Source organism: Daphnia magna, linkage group LG6, assembly GCF_020631705.1.
Source record: "Daphnia magna isolate NIES linkage group LG6, ASM2063170v1.1, whole genome shotgun sequence".
NCBI classification, from domain to species: Eukaryota; Metazoa; Arthropoda; class Branchiopoda; order Diplostraca; family Daphniidae; genus Daphnia; species Daphnia magna.
Window position 1 is genome coordinate 8,796,694 of NC_059187.1, and position 22,012 is coordinate 8,818,705.

At 40.8% G+C, this 22,012-nt stretch overlaps 4 protein-coding genes across 7 annotated transcripts; 3 read left to right on the forward strand and 1 right to left on the reverse strand.

Annotated features, from left to right (window-relative positions):
• Positions 1-282: 282 nt before the first annotated feature.
• LOC116925196 (nuclear receptor subfamily 4 group A member 2) lies at positions 283-6,884 on the forward strand. Of its 3 annotated transcripts, none has more exons than XM_032931845.2 (10): positions 283-1,215; positions 1,276-1,481; positions 1,545-2,162; positions 2,968-3,059; positions 3,442-4,254; positions 4,330-4,638; positions 4,709-4,870; positions 4,935-5,161; positions 5,234-5,412; positions 5,508-6,884. In XM_032931845.2, the coding sequence occupies exons 3-10, from the start codon at positions 1,913-1,915 to the stop codon at positions 5,762-5,764; spliced, it is 2,289 nt and encodes a 762-aa protein (XP_032787736.1). In that variant the 5' UTR covers positions 283-1,215; positions 1,276-1,481; positions 1,545-1,912; the 3' UTR covers positions 5,765-6,884. The 3 variants fall into 3 exon arrangements, with proteins under 3 accessions (XP_032787736.1, XP_032787739.1, XP_032787737.1); XM_032931848.2 differs by having other exon boundaries at positions 283-870; positions 1,016-1,215; positions 1,276-2,162; XM_032931846.2 differs by having other exon boundaries at positions 1,261-2,162.
• A 249-nt stretch (positions 6,885-7,133) lies between these two features.
• Positions 7,134-14,069, forward strand: LOC116925195 (transcription elongation regulator 1). 2 transcript variants are annotated; one of them, XM_045175113.1, is made up of 21 exons: positions 7,134-7,291; positions 7,378-7,856; positions 7,927-8,086; positions 8,146-8,384; positions 8,447-8,495; positions 8,548-8,628; positions 8,692-8,786; positions 8,854-8,986; positions 9,052-9,277; positions 9,358-9,503; positions 9,564-9,668; positions 9,729-9,865; positions 9,930-10,011; positions 10,081-10,207; positions 10,295-10,445; positions 12,020-12,174; positions 12,248-12,920; positions 12,981-13,135; positions 13,193-13,301; positions 13,365-13,442; positions 13,501-14,069. In XM_045175113.1, the coding sequence occupies exons 1-21, from the start codon at positions 7,282-7,284 to the stop codon at positions 13,723-13,725; spliced, it is 3,615 nt and encodes a 1,204-aa protein (XP_045031048.1). In that variant the 5' UTR covers positions 7,134-7,281; the 3' UTR covers positions 13,726-14,069. The 2 variants fall into 2 exon arrangements, with proteins under 2 accessions (XP_045031048.1, XP_045031049.1); XM_045175114.1 differs by having other exon boundaries at positions 7,930-8,086.
• Positions 13,954-18,197, reverse strand: LOC116925198 (F-box/LRR-repeat protein 7). The gene is given in 13 exon segments (XM_032931855.2): positions 13,954-14,232; positions 14,291-14,454; positions 14,520-14,774; positions 14,834-15,000; positions 15,061-15,166; positions 15,232-15,392; positions 15,495-15,612; positions 16,097-16,253; positions 16,334-16,419; positions 16,421-16,534; positions 16,791-16,856; positions 16,936-17,016; positions 17,568-18,197. Coding segments are annotated over 12 exon segments (1,548 nt in total). The 5' UTR covers positions 16,954-17,016; positions 17,568-18,197; the 3' UTR covers positions 13,954-14,096.
• Positions 18,198-18,629: 432 nt separating this feature from the next.
• On the forward strand, positions 18,630-22,012 carry LOC116925203 (zinc transporter ZIP13). The gene is given in 8 exon segments (XM_032931863.2): positions 18,630-19,340; positions 19,839-20,039; positions 20,497-20,601; positions 20,715-21,004; positions 21,081-21,092; positions 21,094-21,253; positions 21,317-21,487; positions 21,582-22,012. Coding segments are annotated over 7 exon segments (984 nt in total). The 5' UTR covers positions 18,630-19,340; positions 19,839-19,903; the 3' UTR covers positions 21,692-22,012.

Genomic DNA, 22,012 nt, shown 5'->3' on the forward strand with positions numbered 1-22,012 from the left:
ATGTCATGTTAATACATTCTAATAATTCTAATACTGATACGGGGTACTTTGATTTTAGTTTGAGTATTATGCCAACGTAAATCATGCCAGTGTTTCATTCCTTTTTATCTCCATAGAAATTCTAAAAATCAAAAGAACGAAGTATGAAAAACTAATCTGGACACATAAGATAATATATTTTATGTATTTATTATATTTTCAAAGTATTTTGCAACTCCTTCTAGTGATCGATTAAATTCAAAGCAGTTCTTGATAAGCTCAGAAGGTGGCATTTGTCAGAATCAGTTTGAAGTTGAAGCATGGCTGAAGTTTGATGGCAATTCGATTTTTTTTTTCTTTTCTAGTTTCCTGGATTTTGAAGCAACTACTTGTGATATTGGCACTTTGAATACGAAATCTTCTCAGTTTTCTTACAAACCAAAATTGCCAAACTTAAACATACAGAACTACACTGATATGAAAAAAAAAATTGTAGCGTGGCACATGGCGCTAACCTTGATTGCCGAGTATTAAGGCAGAGTAAATCTGTCTGGGGTGCAAGACTTAAAACCACGTCATTGATAAAGTATCAGAATACTGTTGAAAGGATCACATTGAAAATTACTTTGGACAAATCCTATTCTAATTCCTTTTGTTGCTTCGGTGCCATCAGAGATTGTCGTTGTGGTTTATTGTTGACGAGCAGACCCAAAGATGGCGATTCACAATGTTTATATTGATCGCGGAAACCAACATTGCAAAGCGTCAACTCCAGAACCCGTGCCATATTCCCGGCATTGTACATCATTAGATTTATAAACCGCTGTTCGATTAAAAAATGCAATGGCTGGAAAAACTTGATCGATGCTATGCATTTTTTATGCTTGACTGGTATCTATAACTTATGAGCTTAAAAGCGGTCGTCGTCGGAGCTATCTTTCCCCTATTTGTATTTTTGTTCCTGTCTTTTTTAATCAGTTTTATTAGTCAACAACTAATTTCAAATAGTAATCATTTTATGTATTCGACTTCCAAGGTCCTACACTGCCGTCAGAATTGTGATAATTACAGATGCAAGACAACAGTTTCGTCTGCTCGAGGACCTTTGTTTTCTTGTTGATTCAATCAGGTGTTACCAACAGGCGATCGATACTCTATCGTACATTGTCGATAGTCTGTTAATTCCTGGATAACGCATGTGCCCATCTCTTCGTCGACGAGATGATTTAAAAACAAGTAAGTAGCAACCGTTATGATTTGTTAAAAGCTCACTGAGATTAGGTATTCGGGCTATAGGAGATTCGGATAGCACATCAGACAGCGGAAAGAAACCTGCACAAACGGTATCTATTAAAAAGTAATAATCTGGTAGATTACTGCGTCAGGGAAGCAATACGTCAGAGTTGGAGCTCAAGACGTCATCGTTTCCGGCTCACCGATGAGGTTTTACGACCACGGTGTTCCTTCGTCCCTAGAAACCCATGACATCATCAGTGTAGGAGGTGAAGATTTACTGCTATCCCATTGGTCCGTCTGCATTCTCATCTTTCTATTGGACGGCGCAGTTTACTGCGTCATCATTGACGTCACGGATGGCTACGCCTCCAAAGTATATACATGCACGTGCATTCTGGGCGGTAAAGCAGTCGCCATTCAGCTGTAGCCAGTCGATGTGCAGCTTTGCAAATCTGAGGGCTTCGTTGCTGTGTTATTTTTCTGACTTGAACACTCACCTGGTGAACAAGTCATCTTAGAACTGGCACTAAAACCTCAAAAGGCACAGAAAAACTTTTTCAACCGATTTAGTTGCTAGACCAGGGTCACTTGTCTAAACGCAAGACAACACGAGACCCGTCCATTTCAAAATCCTGAAAATTTGCTGGAAACACCATTACGATTAGTCCAGGCGGACGTCTGCTCCCTCCAACTCTCCATGCTTTACAATCGACGTGAACATTGGGCCGAAGGTGGACTGTCTGGCGAGAAATTTGGTCCATTAGATCTTCATTTGGCAGCGAATGGTCTTCCGTCTATCGACCTAACCGGCGGTCACCTGTTTGGAGACATCCAAGACACTTGGTCGCCGGCGTTCGCTGATTGGACGCCCACCTCATCGACGTCAGATCTATCCGAATTCTCCGAGTCACCCACATTTTCAAATCACTGGGACCTCACCCTTACAGGTAAAAACAAATGTCCTTCTTCTTTTGCTAGCACTGAGATTTCCTTGACTTACGTGAATAAGATATGATGGAAAATTGAATATGGATCTAGGTAATTCGAAATTATCGTCGTAAACGCAATTGTGTGCTTTAGATGAATTGCAATTCGCGAGTCTATAGAAATAGCCAATTAGAATTGGTAAATGATTTGCTCAGAAGCCATGTCACCAGGAAATCCCGCAACTAGTTACACTAAAATTGATATTTGTTTGACCACGTTTACAAGGTTATAGTTTTTATATAGATAAAGCTTCTCCGTGATTTATACTGGTACACACAACATTACATATGTGTGGCCTGCGTACATTTTGCAAGCTCTGGTACTTTGTTTCTGAATGATTTACGTTTAATGACGCCTTCTTCGGGAGTGAACGTGTCATGTATGAGCGCTCCAACCTTATCGATCGCTTGTCCCGTGGAGCTTGTTGACGTCACAACGTTGACGTCAAAGACCGATGGTGACGTACGAAATGACGCACGCGTTTATTGATCCTTACCATCCCCCAGTTTTTTATTACCTGAATTAAAGGAGACTGGATCCATAGAGCAAACATGTTTCCCACGTACACTGTTCATCTAATTCAATTGTTTCCAAATTTGTCTTTCATCTTTTAGCTGTCTGATTCAAAATCAATAAAATAGAAAGTTTGTACATGCGCTTCGTATCGCTAGTTTATGAACTTGCGATTAATGATTGGGTGGGAGATTAGCCCTTCAATATCATTTACCTTATGCTTATTTTGACGGAATCTTTTTCATTTTCTAGTTCACGAATTGGCATCCCAAACACCAGAGGGGCTACGGGACGCTGCGTCCGTGCCTTCACCTACCCAAGAAATGATGTTAATTCATACTCAGGTAAGACAACAGGCTTCGTAATACGACTTCAACACGAAAATTTGCTTCCGCTAAAAGAAGCGGATGTGATTCGAGACTTATGGTAGAGTGGATATTACATTATTGATTATTTGCTACTCTGGTCGAACATTCCAGAACGAATTCAGTGTTATACACAGACACCTGTGTTTGCAAAGGCTTCTACCGTAACGGTATTAGCAACCATTAGCATTCGCTTGATGGAATTCACAGATAACGTAACAAGATTTGAGAGGGGAAAAAAAAGTTGAAATAACAATGCGCTTATTCCATAGAGTGTGCGTGTAGATAACAAATGATGTTGCCTTATATTTTTACAGGATCACCACATGCACAAAATAATCTTCTCTCGTGCTTGTTGCAGGGCCGACCGGATCTTTGCGGATTAGTTGGACGGAATGTAATGCAACAACCGCTCCAACATCACAGCATGGCTGCATTTCCTCCAACAGATTGGATTTCATCGAGCGTAGAGCCCGTCTCGAACATAATGGGACACGCACCAAGCATCCAGTCATCTTACGCACCGTCAGTTATGTCTTCGCCATCACTAGCCTCAGTTCACCAGAGCAGTTTTGACGATTCAGAAAGCACCAGTCTTCAAGAATGCTTCGAAGTGGCCAATGAATTTATTATGAATCACACTGATGGGACCAGCAATACAAACAACTCAGACAATTGCCTTTCGATGGATGTCGAAGATGCCAGCGCGTTACTTACAGACGCCGCCGAAGCCTTGGCAGCTGCAGCCATTCCGTTAACTAATTTTCAAGACAATTACACGCCATCTAGATTCCAGCCGGCATCGTTTCAACCGAAAGAAGACTCAGTTAATAATTTCGGACATCCGCATAGTGCTGCCATCTTGGAGATGACAGCTTTTCAAGCTGCTGTCCAATCCGTTCAGGCCCTTCGTCAACGACAGCCAGGACCATCCAGCAGTAGTTCACTCATCACGGATGATACTGCCCGTAATCCGCCATTAAAACGACAAGGACTCGTATCGGCCACTCACGATCCGATTGCTAGACATGCAGAACCAGCGTCACACCGCAGCGGTGGATACATCTGCCATTACCCTTTAAATTTGCCAATCGGATCTCGGCATCCGACAGCCAATGCTAACTTGCAGACGAATACTCCAATGGCTTCAACCTCTTTCGCCGTTCCATCTACGGTAATTTCATCTATCAGAATCTTCTTTATTTTTCTTCAAATTTTAATGCGTTTCAAAATCGTATAATTCGTACAGAGCTTTGAGAGAACAGCAACTACGGAAAAAACAAGTCCGGCATGCTCCGCTATTGCTGGACGTTCTGATCCGGCTGCCCGATCAAAGTCTCCGTCGCAGTTGTGCGCGGTGTGCGGCGATAACGCCGCTTGCCAACATTATGGTGTCAGGACTTGCGAAGGTTGCAAAGGATTTTTCAAGCGTACAGTGCAAAAAGGATCGAAATACGTTTGCTTAGCGGACCGCAATTGCCCGGTTGACAAGAGGAGACGCAATCGCTGTCAGTTTTGCCGCTTCCAGAAATGCTTATCTGTTGGTATGGTCAAAGAGGTACGTACCCATCGACTCTTTGTGAAACCCTTGGCCGACTGCTTGAATTAATACTAAAAATTTATTTCAGGTTGTAAGAACGGACTCTTTAAAAGGTCGCCGAGGACGTTTGCCGTCCAAGCCAAAATGCTCACAGGAAACGTCTCATTCGCCGCCGGTTTCCTTAATTACGGCACTCGTTCGAGCCCACCTCGACACTTCACCTGAAATGGCTAATTTTGATTATTCCATGGTAATGAGGATAGAACAAAATCATTAGAATGATTCCCCTTTTAACTTTGATTGGCCTTCAACAGTACGTCGAACAAAGCGGAAACGAGAAGAACCAACTTGCTTCATCGCATACTACGGAAGTTCAGGCTGATCATATCCATCAGTTCTTTGCGCTGCTGACGACTTGCATCGACGTCATCAAAGTTTGGGCAGAAAAGATTCCCGGATTCTGCGAACTCTGCAAAGAGGACCAGGAGCTCTTGATTCAGTCGGCCTGCTTGGAAATCTTTGTCATCCGGTTTGCCTACAGGTAACTTTGATACTTTTCCATCGTTACCTGTAATATAAAAAATCATTAACACATTTTTAAACCTGTTCACAGGATTCGACCTGGTGACGAGAAGTTTATCTTTGACAATGGAGTTGTACTACATTCATCACAATGTAAACCGAGCTTTGGACCGTGGCATGGTGCCATCATCGAGTTTGCTCATTCACTTCATTCAATGGATATTGACCTTTCGGCGTTTGCCTGTTTGGTGTCTCTTACACTGATCACTGGTAAGCAGTCGACCACGTCTAGACTGAAATTACAGTCCAATAAAACACGAAGATCACTTCGGATTTTTATTAACGTAATTTGATTATTTCCATAGAGAGACACGGATTACGTGACCCGCAAAAGGTGGAGCTACTTCAAATGAAAATAATTTCTTCGCTGCGAGATCACGTGACATATAACCCGGAAGCCCAAAGGAAGCCTCACTATTTCTCTCGGTTACTGAGCAAGCTGCCAGAACTCCGCTCACTGAGTATTCAAGGTCTGCAGCGGATTTTTTATTTGAAGGTGGAAGATTTAGCTCCGGCTCCACCTCTATTGGAAGCCATTTTTAGCTCTAGTCTACCTTTTTGATTATGTTGTCGGCTGAGTGCCATCACACGCGGAGAGGTTGGGCAGGTCGACCATGTCTTATTTCCTTGAGTCTACGTGACACTAGTCGTCCTATTTCGATTGGTCACCTGCTGCTTTTAAGGTTTTTAGAAGGTTATTGGTTTATTATCTTTTGTCTGCATCCAAGGAACATTTCCTGGTGAAATGGTGGGATTCGCATACAGACAAACGGTCGTACTGACCAACTTAACATTTTTCGGGAGACTATTTTTACTTAACAACTTGTCAAGCCTTGATTGAAGGAACTTGTGTTCATAAATCGTTAAATTATTCGCTTTCATATCAACCACATCCTCTAAAACGTGTTATCAAATCACCATTGCAACTACATCGTGTTTTTGGCTCTACTTTGCTACAATGCAAAGAAGAAACCCAAAACCATATTTACTACTTTCATTCACCATATTGTCATTTCATTCACTTTTTCTTATTAATACCGTTTTATTTTTTTAATTGTCTTTTTTCGACAGCTTTAAATATTTCCCTAAAATTTTTACGACAGACCTTTATTCTTATACATTTCAAAATCCCAAAGTAGAAAAGCTCAGACCATTTCCCGTTTCGATGATATTCTAACGTGTTATGTTCAGAGTATATTACCTGAACAATATTTTATTACATCCTTTGCCAAACGCATCGTCTAGATCGAAACCTGAGTATGATTGCAAAACATTTAATTGTATGCAATTCACGCTACCAACCAGATCAAGACGTTTTCATGAATAGATCTCTTTACATATTACTTCATATTACCTACAAGCATTTAATTACAAATGAGTGTTACGTAGAATAGTCTATCAAATAGTACTATGTCCTCCAATATGTTACTTAATCCCCTTTTTTAAATGTTCTCTTTTTATCCAAAAATTGGAATAACTTATATTTATACTCTACATCCCATGTGGATTTATACTTTTATACGATTTATACTCAATGTTTTGAGAGGTGATATATCATGTATAACATAACCACCGTCACAGTTTAACTGGAGAACGAGTGTCTAAGTCAGACCCTATTGGCTTTTTCTTTGTTAACATTTCAATATTAATGCAATATTGCCAATACATAACTGACCCCTTTACAAAATGTATCTTCTTGTTATTGAATGATGGGGTGAGCAAAGTCCGGGAACCAATTTTGCTCGAAATTTCTTTTGTGACAGTCACTGAAAACTTGGCGGCCAAACAAAATTAGAGCGAAAGGGTAGCGGCTTGTAAAAAGGCCGACCGACAATCGGAGAAAATTTTTAAGACAATGGCGATTGAAAACAATTTTTTTTTCTCTGATTTAAACAGAACTTCGCGCCCATTCAGCTTCACTCACCTGGCGCCATCTATTGATCTTCAAACTGACTGTGTTGCTGATGTTAGTAATGGTCGTCACCAAAATGCTGTGAGTACTCGACATAGCGCCGGGCCGGAATATTTCTTTAAATACAATAGTTTTCAATAGTCATTCAAGCATTTCAACCTTCCGCAATGGAGAGTGGTAAATAGTCAAACATATCTCTATATAATACGTTCAGTAAGTGGAGCTAGTTGTCTTATTATCTCGTATGTTTGAACAAATTGCAGGGCCCGAAAACAGCGATTCGTTTTTCATTGAGGGACCCTCTAACACTGGCCCTAATGCAAGTGATGAGAATTTTGCTGATGATGGCGACTTTGGACCACCCATGTCTTATCAACAGCAGCATTATGGTGGGCCCAGAGGTCCACCAGGAATGGGGCCTAGAGGCCCAATGGGCATGAGACCTATGAGACCATTTGGTGGAGGTGGGCCAATGGGACCACGTCCACCATTCATGCAAAGAGGACCACCAGGAGGACATGGAGGATTTCATGGTCCACCTCGCCCACCTGGTCCACCAGGTCAGCGTTTCCAGGGTCCTCCCCCTAGAGGCATGGGTCCAATGGGTGGACCGAGAGGGCCCCCTCCAAATTTGATGCAAGGTTATGGTGATTTTCCACGACAAATGAGACCCCATTTTTCTCAAGAACAGAATGGTGGGCGTGGTGGGGATTCTTTGGACAGTGGTGGTGGTTGGGACATGGTAAGTTGCAAAACATTTTCAGTTTATGTAGAAACAAACTTCATTTATGCAAAACTTTTGTTGATCATAGCAGGGACCACCAAACCAGCCTAATGGGGGTGGTATGGGTTATATGGGTGGCCCACCTCAGCAAGGGCCACCTCCAAATTATGGTAATGTACCACCATCGCATAACCAACATTATGGAAATATACCTCCTCAGCAACCACCTCCGCACGCATATGGAAATGGAAAGTTTACACAAAATATTCAAGTTTTTTTATGTAACTTACATTCGTGCGAAAAACAGGTGGTCCTCCTGGCTACGGGTCTGGGATGCCTCCCGCTCCTGGTGGATATCAGCAACCTCCGCAGTCTCAGCAACAATCTCATCCAGCCCAAACTGCCGAAATCGATGTATCAACTGATGAAGTCTGGGTCGAAACAAAAGCGGGGGATGGAAAGTCGTACTTTTATCATGCCAAATCAAGAGAAACAACCTGGACAAAACCTGAAGGTCCCAACATCAAAGTCTTGACCCAACAGCAGGTAATTGAAGTTGTGGTTCATTTTATTCAATGTTGAACTTAATCGTTTTTTTGTTGTTCTAGGTGGAAGCAATGGCACAGCAATCAGCAGTATTGAAACCGCCTGAAAATGGTAAGCAAAACCAAATTTACAGTTTAACAAGGTTATTAAGTTTGAACTACAGGAATGGTGATGTCAACTGGACCACCTCAAGGCGGTGGCTATGGTTCTGCACCTCAACAACCATTCTATCCAGCGCATCAAGGTAAGAATGAGTGTTTTTTTTTTTATCCACATTGATCTGGAATGACCACCTTTCGTTTTATAGGTTGGAACATGGGCGGCGCAGTAGCTCCAACACCTGCCCCTGCATTATCGGCTGGACCTGTCCCATACCCCGTTATGTTAGGATCTGATCCTGGAGTACTATCTTTTTATTCAGCTAATATTCCTATGTAGAGCAAGTGGTTAATAATTTTATTCCACCTAGACTGATCCCGTCCTATTGTCACAAGCAATGGAATGGTGTGAATATCGTTCTCCCGATGGCAAACCTTATTACTTCAACGTTAAGTCATCCTCTAGTGTTTGGGAGAAACCACAGGCATTGCGAGATTACGAAGGTAATTCTTGAACTGCCCATCTGTTTTGTTTTTAGCGTCATTTTTAACGTTTTTCTTTGCCGTAGTTGCACGCCTTGCAGCGGCTGCTCGTGTTCACGCTGGAGTACCTCCGTCTATCCCAGTTATCCCCATTCAGCCAACAATGCCCGAGATAGCAAAAAAAGAAGAGCCCAAAGTGACTGAGACCGAAAAGCCAGAACCAGTCAAAGAAACAAAAGACAAAGAGGAAATTAAGGCACCAAAAGACAAAACTAGACCTGTCTCTAGTACTCCTGTGCCTGGAACTCCTTGGTACGATAGACTTGCCTTTAAAAAAAAAAAAAAAGGGGGGGGAGCAGTCAAATTTCTTAACTATTCCACTGATTCAATAGGTGCGTTGTATGGACCGGTGATGGAAGAGTATTCTTTTTCAACCCAAGTACACGTTCTTCTGTCTGGGAAAAACCTGAAGATCTGAAAAACCGACCGGACGTCGATAAACTAATCGCCAACATCCCCGATGAAAGTCCTCAGCAAGGTATAGATTTTTTAAATATGCAATTTGTGGGGACCCATCTAATTTTTTACTTCTACATAGTTGATAAAAAAGAGGAAGCAAAAGAAATCAAACCAGAAAAAAAGAAGAAAAGTGACAGCAGTGTAGATGAGCCACCAGTAAAAAAATCCAAATCCAGTGATGATGGTAAAGTTACATGGTTCATGTTATCTAACAATTGTTATTGAATTGTATTTTCCTGTGCAGTCATTGAAGAAATTAGAATAGATGAACCTACCAAAGATACTGCAATGGAAGCAGAAGTAAAAGCTGCTCAGCAAAGAGCCGTCATTCCCCTCGAAGACCGAATTCAGCAATTTAAAGCCATGTTGGCTGAGAAAGAGGTAGTTACAGTGTGTTCCAATTTTAAAGAGGCTTAACCATAAAGCTCTTCGTTGCTTGTGTCAGGTGTCGGCTTTCTCTACATGGGAAAAAGAACTACACAAAATTGTGTTTGATTCACGATATTTATTGCTGACATCCAAAGAAAGTAAGAAACGGTGTTGAAAACCAAAATTTGCTTTATTATTCTTATGCATTTGTCATTGTGATTGTGAAGGAAAAGACGTCTACGAGGATTTCGTTCGGGAGAGGGTGGAAGAGGAGCGCCGCGAAAAAAGAAACCGAATGAAAGAGAAAAAGGACGATTTCCGTCGGTTGATGGAAGATGCCAAACTGAATGGAAAGTAAGTAATAAAAAAAAATATAGTTGGGTTAATGCTTATCCTACGCCTCTGTATGGTTTCCAACATTAACCAAATTTTTGCCTGCAGATCGACTTTCTCTGATTTCAGCCATCGATACAGCAAGGATGAGCGATTCCGTGGCGTGGAGAAGACGAGGGAACGCGAGTCACTCTTCAATGAATTTATCGTCGAGGTCCGACGTAAGGAGAAAGATGAACGGGATGCCAACCGCGAAAAGGTATATTTTCATTCAATTTTTCTTGGATGGTTTTTCTTTGTTCTCCTTTTTTTTTTTTTTTTATTTTATTTATTTTTTCGTTACTTAACAAAAGGAAAAAAGCTATATCTTAAGTCATTGACACAGTATATAATGTTGTGTCTGAATGACCGTGCCTCTAACCATGAGCCTGGTCAGGATCCTGTTTCATTTTTCTTTTATTTCTTTATGTGTGCCGTTAATTGATGACATTAATTAGTTTTTACGAGTGATATCCTAAATATTTTAATTTTTCAGGCTTTCCCAGTAAGTTTTTATGTGTATTCTGTTTTCGATTCGTGCAGTACTTCCTTTTGGAGAGATTTATTTATTCTACATAATTTAACTCGCGGATTAATTTAACAGTATTAAGGGTGTTATCTGTATAATAAGCTATGACATTAGGAAGCTTGCCTCTGAATAGAGCAAGCTGCCTACCCTTATTTGTGATGATTCTCTCTATCGCTCCAATTCTGATGGCTTCTCTGCAAGTTCAAACAAGGTGTTGAAGCTACAGGTGCCTGGAGCCGCGACCGCGCGTGAGCCTTCTCCGGGGGACTGTGTTTTCCCTATAAAAGAGAACCCAAGACACAAAATATCTTAACACTTCCGACTTGCACCAACCTCTCTGTTAGCCATTGGGTAATATTGATTGTTCAAAACACAAAGCACTTGGTTAGTCTAAACGTTTTGTGATGCCGTTTCAAAGAGTTAATTTTCGAAAATTTAAAGAATATCCTTTTTTTTTGTGAAATCATTTCCGACAGCATTAGTCTGATATTTCCAGTTGCTAACGTTTTACAGTTTGAAATGCAGCCATTTTTTTTTTTTTCCTGACTAACCCCATTGTCTAACAAAGTCTTGAAAGCTGGGCTTTGCCATATGTCTTTACTCCTACAACGACCCTCTCAAAAAAAAATCTATTGCAAAATTTTTGCTTGAATTGTTTTGGAATTGCATCGATTGCGTCAGTCGAGTGTGCGGAGCCGCGGAAAATTTTCGGTGGAAATGGAAGGGCTTGCCTCCCTTTGCGGCACATCCACCGCGCGCGACCTACAGCACGCAACCCCATGGAGGCTTGGTTTACCGGTCCACGACAGTATTGACACCATTTTAGCCTTTTTTTTCCATACATAGAGCCTTGGTCAAGGATACAGTTATATGTGTTTCTTCGTGTTGTTTTTCATTTTTATTTTATTGTTCACTTTTATTATTTTACCTGTCCATTTTTTTGTTTTGAAAATCACACTTGATCGTGAAATTCCATCATCGTCTTGACTAACCTCACGACTGATTCAGAAAATCCTGATAAATGATCATTGACATTACGACGTCGTAATGTCAATCTCGATCGTATATCGGATTCCAAAAAATGACGTATTTTCATTAGTTTCCCATCTAGTTTTGTGACAGGACAAGATACAAGAAATTTAACCTTTTTCTTAGTCATTAAGTCAAATTTTTCATGCATCTAGGGTTGCTCATACTCCGTACTAACATAATTCTTTTCTCTTTCATTTCTCTCTTTATTGGATACCCACCTGTGCATTTTCTAGGCCAGAAAAGAGTTCGTATCCTTCTTGCGTGAACAACTGGGCGACCAGCCGTCTGAGCGGTATTCACGCTGGACCGAGGTGAAACGCAAACTGGAAGACACCAAAGATAGTCGTCTACGTAATGTCGACAGCAGTTTGAGAGAGGACTACTATAGGTAACTAAACCGACTGTCAACTAACCGATCGATGATTGTGAATTAATGACTCTTCTTTCCTGTCTTTGTAAAGGGAATGGATTCGTGCGGTCCGCGAAAAGATGGAGAAGAAGGAAAAGGAAAGAGAAAAGAACAAGGAATCCAAAAGCAGTAAAAGGGATAAAGATCGTGAAGACCGAGTGAAAGAAAGAAAAGATAGCGATCGAAGCCGGGATCGTAAAGACAAAGATAAGGACAAGGATCGATCGAAAGACAAGGACCGGAAAGAAAAAGATCGTCGCAAAGACAAAAATAAGAGTAAAGATGGTGAAAAATCTAAAGACAAGTCAAAGAATAAAGAGAAAGAGAAAAGGCGCAAAGTCAAATCCGACTCAGAAGAAGAAGAAGGGGAAACTCGCGATGATGTCGAGATGGAAGAAAATGGCGATCACGATAAAGCAGGTTCATCTGACGAAGTTCACGCTATAGAAGAAGATGATGACGTTGATCGTGATGTGGCAGATCGCGAAGCAGAAGAGCAGGAAGACAGCGAAGCGGCTGCGGTAGCGGCAGCTGAAGAAGAGGAAGAAGAAGAACGAGAAAGACGAACGCGTGAGAAAAAGGCACGTGAAGAAGCTAGTCTACGTGAAAGAGAGAAAGAAGTCCAACGTGCTTTAGCCCCTCACTTGAGAGATCGTGACAAGGAGCGTCTTGCTCATCAGCATGGAGAAGCTGTCTCACAATTTACCGCGCTCCTCACCGACTTGGTAGGATAAAATGAATAGCCACAAATTAGGGTCAATCGCTTATCAATATTTGATCTGTAGATTCGCAATCCAGATATGTCATGGAAAGAGGCAAAAAGAACTCTTCGGAAAGACTCGCGTTCTGAGGTGACTGATATCTTGTCAAAAGAAGAGAGGGAGAAAATGTTTTCCGAGCACATTGAGAAACTCACTTTCAAAAAGCGAGGGAAATTTAGGTAATTTTTTTTCCTATTCAGAAATAAAAAGCAATGTGACGTTTATCTTTTTCGTAGGGACATGCTGGAAGAAATCGGTGAATTGACTCTGACCACATCGTGGAAAAAAATACGAAGCCTCATCAAAGATGATGTTCGTTATGCCAAATTTTCATCTTCGGACAGAGTACGGACACAACACTACCCTTTTCCTAGTGCTATTCCAATAATGTTTCTATTTTGTTTTCAGAAATGTGAAAAAGAATTTAACGAATTTATGAAGGACAAAATGGTAGCCGCCAAGGCCGATTTTCGTGAGCTCTTGAAGGTAAAATGTTCGATCAAATTAACCGAATGTTAAGACATTGAACGTTTCTCTGTTTTAGGAGAGCAAATTCATCTCATACAAGTCAATGAAGAGTGTACGAGAATCTGACCAAGCCCTGAAGGATATCGAGTCGACACTTCGCAAAGATCGGCGTTACCTCCAGCTGGAATGTGTCCGGCACGAACGACAAGACCTGCTAATGGCCCACCTGGAAGAACTCGAACGTAAAGGACCACCCCCACCTCCGACTGCTACGGAACCCGTTCGAAGGGACAAGCATTAGTTACGTAAGGCATTAAAAGGGTAAAATCAGAGAAACAAAGAGAGTGGAAACGATTTCGAGATTGTGGCAATTTATCATTTTTTGAATTTTAGTTGACGTTCACGTGCATCTAACAGGTTACGTCTCTATATTTGTAGCTTCTATTTAGCCAATTCAGTGTGTTTCTCAATTATTTTTTCATCCTTGACTTTAAATTAAAGGGTTCGATTTTTGATGAAAAAGACGAAGCAAAGTAATTTTCTTTTAATTCTTTCAGATTGAGTTTTTCTTTTCCCCTTTTTTTTTAGGATGTCCTGACATCCCTCACATCAACGATTAATAATAATACACAAAACCAAAATTTTTCCCGTCTTGGCCTATTCCACTTAAAATTAATTGAAGAGCAAATCTTGGTAGAAAGAAGACAAGTAACAGTTGGAGACGCGACAATTGGTTGTAGTCCGCACAACCGTCGTACGATCAGCTCGTTCGAAATTTGCCTTGACTGTCTCGTAGTACTTTCCATCACTAAAGAAAATGTATACAGTTAATACCCATTTGCTGTTGATGAATCGATGGTAGTTACCTCAAAACGAGGCACCTGAGGCGAAGACAGCGAACACGCAACGTGTCGATAGCTTTTTGGCTTTTGTCCGAGTAACGGAGAGTTTCGGGATCCCACCGAAGTTCTAATCGTTCCAGATGAGAGCAATTTTGTGCAATGCAATCTACCAATTGATCAACTAAAACCTATAAAAAAGGGTCAAAATCATTTGTTATTTTAACATATTCTTTATCATTTTCAAAGGCAATACTTTTTGATTGATTTTCGGGCAGCAACCTTCCGTCATACCCATGACAAGGATCTTGACTTGTCGCAGGGATGGCAACGTTCCAGTCCACAGTTGATCAGTGACGTGAGGGATTCCGGAAAGTACTAATCCTCGCAGTTGCGGGCCGAATCTCAAAAGAAACTTGTATAAGCCATCCTCGCTGAGAGATTCGCAACGGTCCAGATCTAATGCCATTAAACTGCGAGCATTACCTTTATCAGCAAATGCACGCAACACCTGAAACGTTGCTCGTCTTAAAATTTGGACACATGAAGGTTATTGAAGGTAGAAAATACGCTATCGTTGAAGCCATCCTGCTGTCCGGCGCTGAGCCAACGAAGGGCGGGCACTCGAGTCAACAGGTCAGTCAAACATTCTGATGTCAGATCTGTGCCGGTAATGTCCAATTCTTGGAGTTGGGTCTTTTCCCACTCGACGGCTTGCACATGCTCGCTCAATAATCCTAGTAATTAGACGAAAGACATTAAAATTTAAAAGAGCTAGCCGTGTCTGGAATGCTTACCGGTTTGCTGGGCTAAAAGACATCTCATCTTACGGCATCGTTGGAACAAGATCCGCAGCGAAGAACCCGTAACTTTTGCGCAGTAATTAACGGCCAAGCATTCGAGCTGCATAAGATTTAAGCTTCTTATTCGATGACTTATTGAAATGAATAAACCTGAAATTAGCCTACCTGAATGCAATTAGAGCTGAAGGCTTCAACGTGACTGTCGTCCACAAAATTGATGCCATACAAATTGACAACTCGTAAATTAGGAGTGGCAGACTTCATTTTGTGTATGTTGATGACCTCATAAATTTCTTCTTCCTCTTCGCTGATCTTTTCATAGGTTCCTAATTTTAAGAGGATAACAAAAATTGATTCTATAAGCTTATTGTGCGGGATAATTGAAAATTGCGACTCGATAACAAAGCAGACTTAAGGTTTCTTGCTACCTATTAGATGGAGTATTTCAAGTCCATTGATAAACGAATAGATCTTGCGCATGAAACCCTCCATGAAGATGACCTCGCTCAAACAGATGCACATGTAGCGTAACTTGGTCGGGAAACCCTAGAAAATAAAATAGCGGATGCATTTTGTACAGTAGTTTTGAACTAAAGCTAGGACAGTAACAGGCAGGTGTACATATCCATGTTAAAAAAATGAAAGGAAGAAATTGCATAGTCGATCGATAATTATGCAATGCATACCTGCTTCCTTATTTACATTTCCAAGAGTCAGGCAACTGGTTAACTCAATAACCTTGACAAACTTGTTGATTGGCATAGTGACATACTGATTGGGCATATGCAAAGCGTCTTATTTTGTTTGTGCAACCCGCATACCACTTAGCATTTTGACGAAATAATGCATTGGGAGATCCCGTAAAATTTGCCTGTAACTTGTTTCGACACTCACGATACATTTTTCAAGTGTTTTTGCTACATATGGTGTTATACAATTGGACATTTCAATAGCAAATACAAGGCCTCTCCCAAAACAATGTCACCTTCACTTGGGAGTTGTTAAAGGAGAAAAAAATAAAAAAGCATACCTGTAGCTCGTTGAAATCGTGCAGTTGCATAGCTGTACTGAAATCCAACAACATGTGGGTAAGATTTGGGCATTTGCTTCCAAGTTCGTATAGAACTGTGTGCGTAATCAGTTCAATGGGTAGTTCGATATAGCGCAAGGACGGTCCAAATCGAATGCTAAAAATGGGTTTTAATTAAAACAGGATTTAATCATTGAGATACTTGGAACAATCCGAAACAATGTAATCAAAAGGTACCTGATTAACGCGAGTAAAGCTTCGAGGCTGCTCACATGAAGACCAGACATTTCCGGCCGTAGTGAGACGGATTTCCACAGCCTTGGAGTCGTAAGCGATCATACGCCATTTGCGGCAAGTGCGAGCCAAACGGCAAATTTCACGATGGCTCAAATAAGAAAATATTTGCAGCACGACTTTATCCGGCAACTTGTCAATCGTCTAAATACCAAGAAGTTTATGATTAGATTTTGATTAATTTAATTGCAATTTGTTAATTAAAAAAGTCCCAGTTGGTTTTTAACTTTCTCAGCAAATCTGATGCTGGCCAGTTTGAGGTTTAAAATTAAAATAAATATTTGTTATGAGATATGTAAACATTTTGAACTGGGATGAGAGTAGGAACTAAATATTCACGCACGTGCATTGAAGGGACAGCAGCATGCAACAAAACTGAAAAACGTCAAAGTCAAAAAACCGTTTTAGATCTGGCGTTGTGCTGTTCTTCCAGCGTGCCTCTGAACGACGCCAATTGCCCCCAGACCTGGTGGATGTATTGAACCAAAATGTTTTTGTTTTTTTCTCCCCTCAAAATTCTTGCTGTCTTAAGGAAGACTACTTACATCCGTCGAGAGATCCATCGTTTAATTACCAGGAATCGTTTCCGTCTGTGGCAACCAGTGAAACACACGTACTTGTTCTGGCTAGGAGGAAAGAAAGTGGAAAACTGTACTCACAGACTACTACTACATTCGTATACTCTACCGCCCGCTGGATCGCCCAGCTGGCGTCTAAACTTAGCCGCACGGCACAGCATTGCTTCGATCACAACAAGGATCGCTTGGTACGAGTAGCCAAATACCACAAAGAGGAACAATATTGAAGTCGACTACGAGAGGGTGTCAGGTGGGAACGATGATTGGGTGGACGAGCCGAGAGGATCAAAACTATTGGATTATAAGATTGCCTGATTGGTGGAGGACTCTTACAACACCTACCATGGCCATTGGGGAGTTAGGAGGTATAGCACTGTCTCTTCGTTCTTCCATCATCCGAAGCCCGTCTTGCAGTTGAGTCAGTTGCCCCCAATTAGTTTTATCCATTTTTGTTTTCGATGTGTTACTTTATGTTAAGGGAAACAAAAACTGTCGGAGAACGAAATTCAATCTAAACGAGTCTTTTACAGTTGAGTTGCGGTTTTCCTTTTGAACATATTTAAAAAATAATGACGTCGTTAATGAAATGTTATTCTTACCTATTGCAGTGACACAAGATTCAAAAATTGGTTCAAGAGAAACGGATCCTCCTTTAAGAGTTGAACGAACGAAATCCAAATTGGTATAACGATACGTCAAAACTGGACACGCCTTTGTCTGGCCAGGAGGTCTGTAATGCAATTCTACAGTATTGTTGTATCATTTAAAGAAAAAGAAATAACGAGTGTAGGGTGGTGAAAAGAGGAGGTACAGGAGGTGGTAGGTGGAAGTTTGGAACTTGTGTATGTGAAGGCGGTGTCGATACCAAAGATTTTCCACGATACACTAGTGGTGTCTCGCAAGAAGATCACGGGCCCACTTGCTCTGCCCAACTGAGTCTCCTCTCCAATGGCCGGTATATGCTTCCTCTTTTCTCTATAACGAAGACTTCTAGCCTAGTTGTCTACCGTCTATTTTAGCCGAGCAGCTCTGCCGCCATTTGCCAACGACTATTTTTAGATTTATCTCTCCCTCTATGTAACAAGCACCAACAGATGGATCTTTTTTCATGTGCTTCCCCCCTTTTTTGCAATCCATTGTGTGGATTTCATCACAAAACCAAACCATTGCCCAACTGTTTGAAATGCAATAGTTTCCATAATTTTCTAACACTGGATGGTTATTGAAGAACAATTGACGTTTACGAGTGGCAGATGACTCGGTTGTTTGTTTTCTTAAAACAACAGCAACCCTTTTGTTCTTGAAATGGTGTAAAAGAAAGAAAAAGTTACCTTGGCTTCGTTCCAAAATGGTGGCAGAAAGTCGGGGGACCCATGTTGATCGCGTTTCACTTTTTTCGCGACCGTCCACAGAACAAAAACTTCAAACTATAAACACATGACCGCAAGAATGCAGATGGTGTGAACGGACTCCCTGCCTACACAGGTGCGTTTTCAATTTCGGTGAATGCACAGGAGAGTGTATCTGAATCTAAACGAAAGAAAAACCGGTTTTTTCAGGATTTTGGATTTCATCCAACGTGCATAGCTATATTGGACGTTGATCTTGCATGATTTTAAACCTCGTTCACCTTGAATAATTTACTCCTTTATTCGAAAAACAGTCTTTCTCAATTTCTGTTTCACAACTTTCTTTTCAACTATCGTATTTATCTTGCTAAAACAACTCTTTAAAACACCGAAAGTCTGAAAAATCTGCACGCTGTTCTGGTGTCTTGTTGTGAAATTGTTGCACATTTGTGCCGCTAGAGGTGCATAGCGCGGGGAAAAGAAATGGGCCAATGGATGCTCCCGGCTATCGCCTTCGGCCACCGCCGCTTTCGCCTCATCTATTTACCAAAAACTTTGTGCAGTGGGGTCTCGTGTTATTCTTTTTCTTCGTGTCTTGAGTAGCTGACGCGACTGTGTGTTCTTCAAGAAAAATTGTTCTAGAACAATTGTGGCTGTGGGTAAAACAACAGCAGCTGATGAATTATTTTAGTGACAGTACTCTGTTGCCAATTACAGTGAAGCAAGTGTGTCGCATTTTTCGAAACGTGCTTTTATCGTGTGACGAACCTTTACGTTTGAGCGAGTGCTTCGTCTCTCCTTCCGTCTTTCTCCATGTGATTTTTTTCTTTTACTTTTGGGGAGTGCTGCTGGCCTACGTGACTTCCAACTTTTGAGGTGTGCCATTTCTCTTTGCCGGGTTGTTATCCCCTTTTTATCAAAGGGCCGTCTTCTTTTCATCATTAATAAAGAACTAGCACAGAAACGTAGAGCACTTGGGCGAAACTTTTGAATGTTTTCATCAACCCTAGAACTTTAGTTCAAGTAAGAAGTTTTCCTATTTTCAACTTGTCAAAAACAAAATTCTCTTCGTCTGTGCATGACGATAAGTTTTGTTCATTTAATCATAAGTTATCGCCAATTTGATTAGAAACCTTAAAGATCACGTTGTCTTTCAAATTTTACTAATTCCCAGTTTAATCTTGCTTGAAGAATTGAGTAATCTGTGTTTGAGTTGTAAACAAACTGTTGACACGTGGGGGGTGACGATCGGACGTTTGATATTCCCGCAGCCCCCCCACAAAAAAAAACGTGAATGACCGCCAAACAAAGACCTTGAAGACAAATTTTCACCACACAAATATTTTTTGACCAAACAATTGAATCCTTTCATGACCGATATCAGAACATTCTGAACAGTCGGCAATGGCAATCGAAATTCGGGGACATATGGGCTGATTTGCTCTGATTCTCAACTGTTTCAAAATTGCAGTAGTGTTTTTTTTGTTATTGTATTTTAACTTTATTTTCTTTTTGCTACAGATGACCAGTGCGACAGTGTAGACATTGTTAAATATTAGTCAATTTACCGGAAACAAAAATATAAAATGGATTCAGCTTGGCATCCGTGGATCGGTTCAGTTGCAGGTTCCATGCTCGTCGGTCTTAGTGGGATTGTTCCACTACTCGTCTTTCCCGATCCTTCAAAATTGAAAAATGCAGAAGAAAATGCTACTCCTTTAGGTAAACCAGCATTTCAAATTACCATTTCTAATATGCAACCCTTTAATTTAGTCACGAAAAAGTTCTGGGCCTCGAACTTTTAATGGATCTATTTTCCATAACGGGCAAGAGTTACGGGTTTGCTTTTCACTTTTATGAAAGGCTTAAAAATAGGATTTATAATTTTTATTGGCGGCATAAAAAAAAAAAATGAAGACAATGTGGGCCTATTGTTTTTGTTAGATAAGAAAAAAACAAACCCCACTGCATGCGGGATTGATCAACCGCGGCCTGCACAATGAGATAACATTGATGATGTGTGCACGGGCTCGATTGGATGTTAAAAGCTTTTAATGAACTCTAACCCTAGGGATAGAAGAAAGTATCTCCTGTTTCACATTCAAGCGTGAATAACGTACATAGACGTGGACCTTGAATTTTGTTCTCATTGCGTGTCACATTTATGATTTACGAACAGAACAAAGCCCAAAATTCCGACTTCTGCTGAGTTTCGCGGTCGGTGGCCTCCTGGGCGACGTTTTCCTCCATCTGTTGCCCGAAGCTTGGCACTTGATTCGTATCGGTACGTGAACATTCAAGTTTACTGTTAATTTTTTTTATTTTTAAAAGACAAATAATGATAGCAATTATAATTTTGTAATAAAAAATAATTCAGCTGTTTTTTTGGCCCAACAGGAAATGATTCAAATCGAGGACAAGTTCAGCTGGGCATGTGGCTGATTGCCGGCCTGTTTGCCTTCGCCCTACTCGAACGACTTCTTAGCTCGACAGCCGATGCTGTCGAAGATAGTGAATCTAACACTAACGGACTTGCGGAGGAAGACGAGGACTCTGACACACAAAACAACAATGATCCAGGCGAGAAAAAGCTAAAGAAAAAGAAAGATGTGATCAAGAAGAATCATTCCGCCCCATCGTCTCAATTATCTCTACTTAATCCATTCCACGGAATGTCTTCAAAACAAGTATACACACACAATTTCCTGTTTACACACATTCTGTCAATATTTGAAGAGATAACATACATTCGTTGTTGTCTAGGTGACGGGCTATTCTGAATCTGTTGGCCAACGGAATTGATAACTTCACCCACGGTTTAGCTGTGGCCGGTTCTTTCCTTGTCTCGACTCGAGTGGGACTTTTAACAACAGCCGCCATCCTTCTTCATGAAATACCACATGAAGTAGCCGATTTTGCTATTCTTCTCCGAGCAGGTATGTTTTTATTTTTTTAAATTAAGCGCTTTACGGTACTATAAAAATAGCGGATTATTTTAGGTTTCGGACGATGGGATGCGGCAAAGGCACAAATAGGCACAGCTACTATCGGCATTGCTGGTGCTATGACAGCTCTTATTTCTAACGGCTCTGACTTGGCCGATGGTCGTATTACATCGTGGATTCTACCCTTTACAGCTGGTGGATTCCTCCATATTGCTTTGGTTACCGGTAACCTAACTTTCATTTTTTTCTTTTTATCTTGAGGCAATGAAGCTCATCGGTTTTTTAAGGTAACTATTCTTTCCTTTTTTAAAATTTACAGTGGTACCAGAACTGCTTGAGGAGTCGCATCCCAAACAATCGTTTTTACAATTGCTGTTTGTGTTGGCTGGAATTGTGGCCACGGCAAGCGTTTCATTAATAGTCGATTGAAACGCGTTTTCACTAACATCCAAAGTGTCACGCCTGTGACACTTTGATTAATCAATTCAAAGAGTATTCTTTTGTAAACACGCGAGCAAACGAAAAACTAGACGTACCACTTTATATTTTCTAAAGATTTTGATCATCAAATTGTTAATGAATGCACCTAATGTTTTCCTTATTGTTTGTGGGGGGGTGTTAGAGAGACTGGAATCCTATAATTGGTGTAATGTGATTTCTTTTTCTTTTTAAATTTCGAGTCATTCAGGGGATTTATCTATGAATTTATAAATGTTATTATTGGCGTGAAAATAATAATTGAAAAAGAAA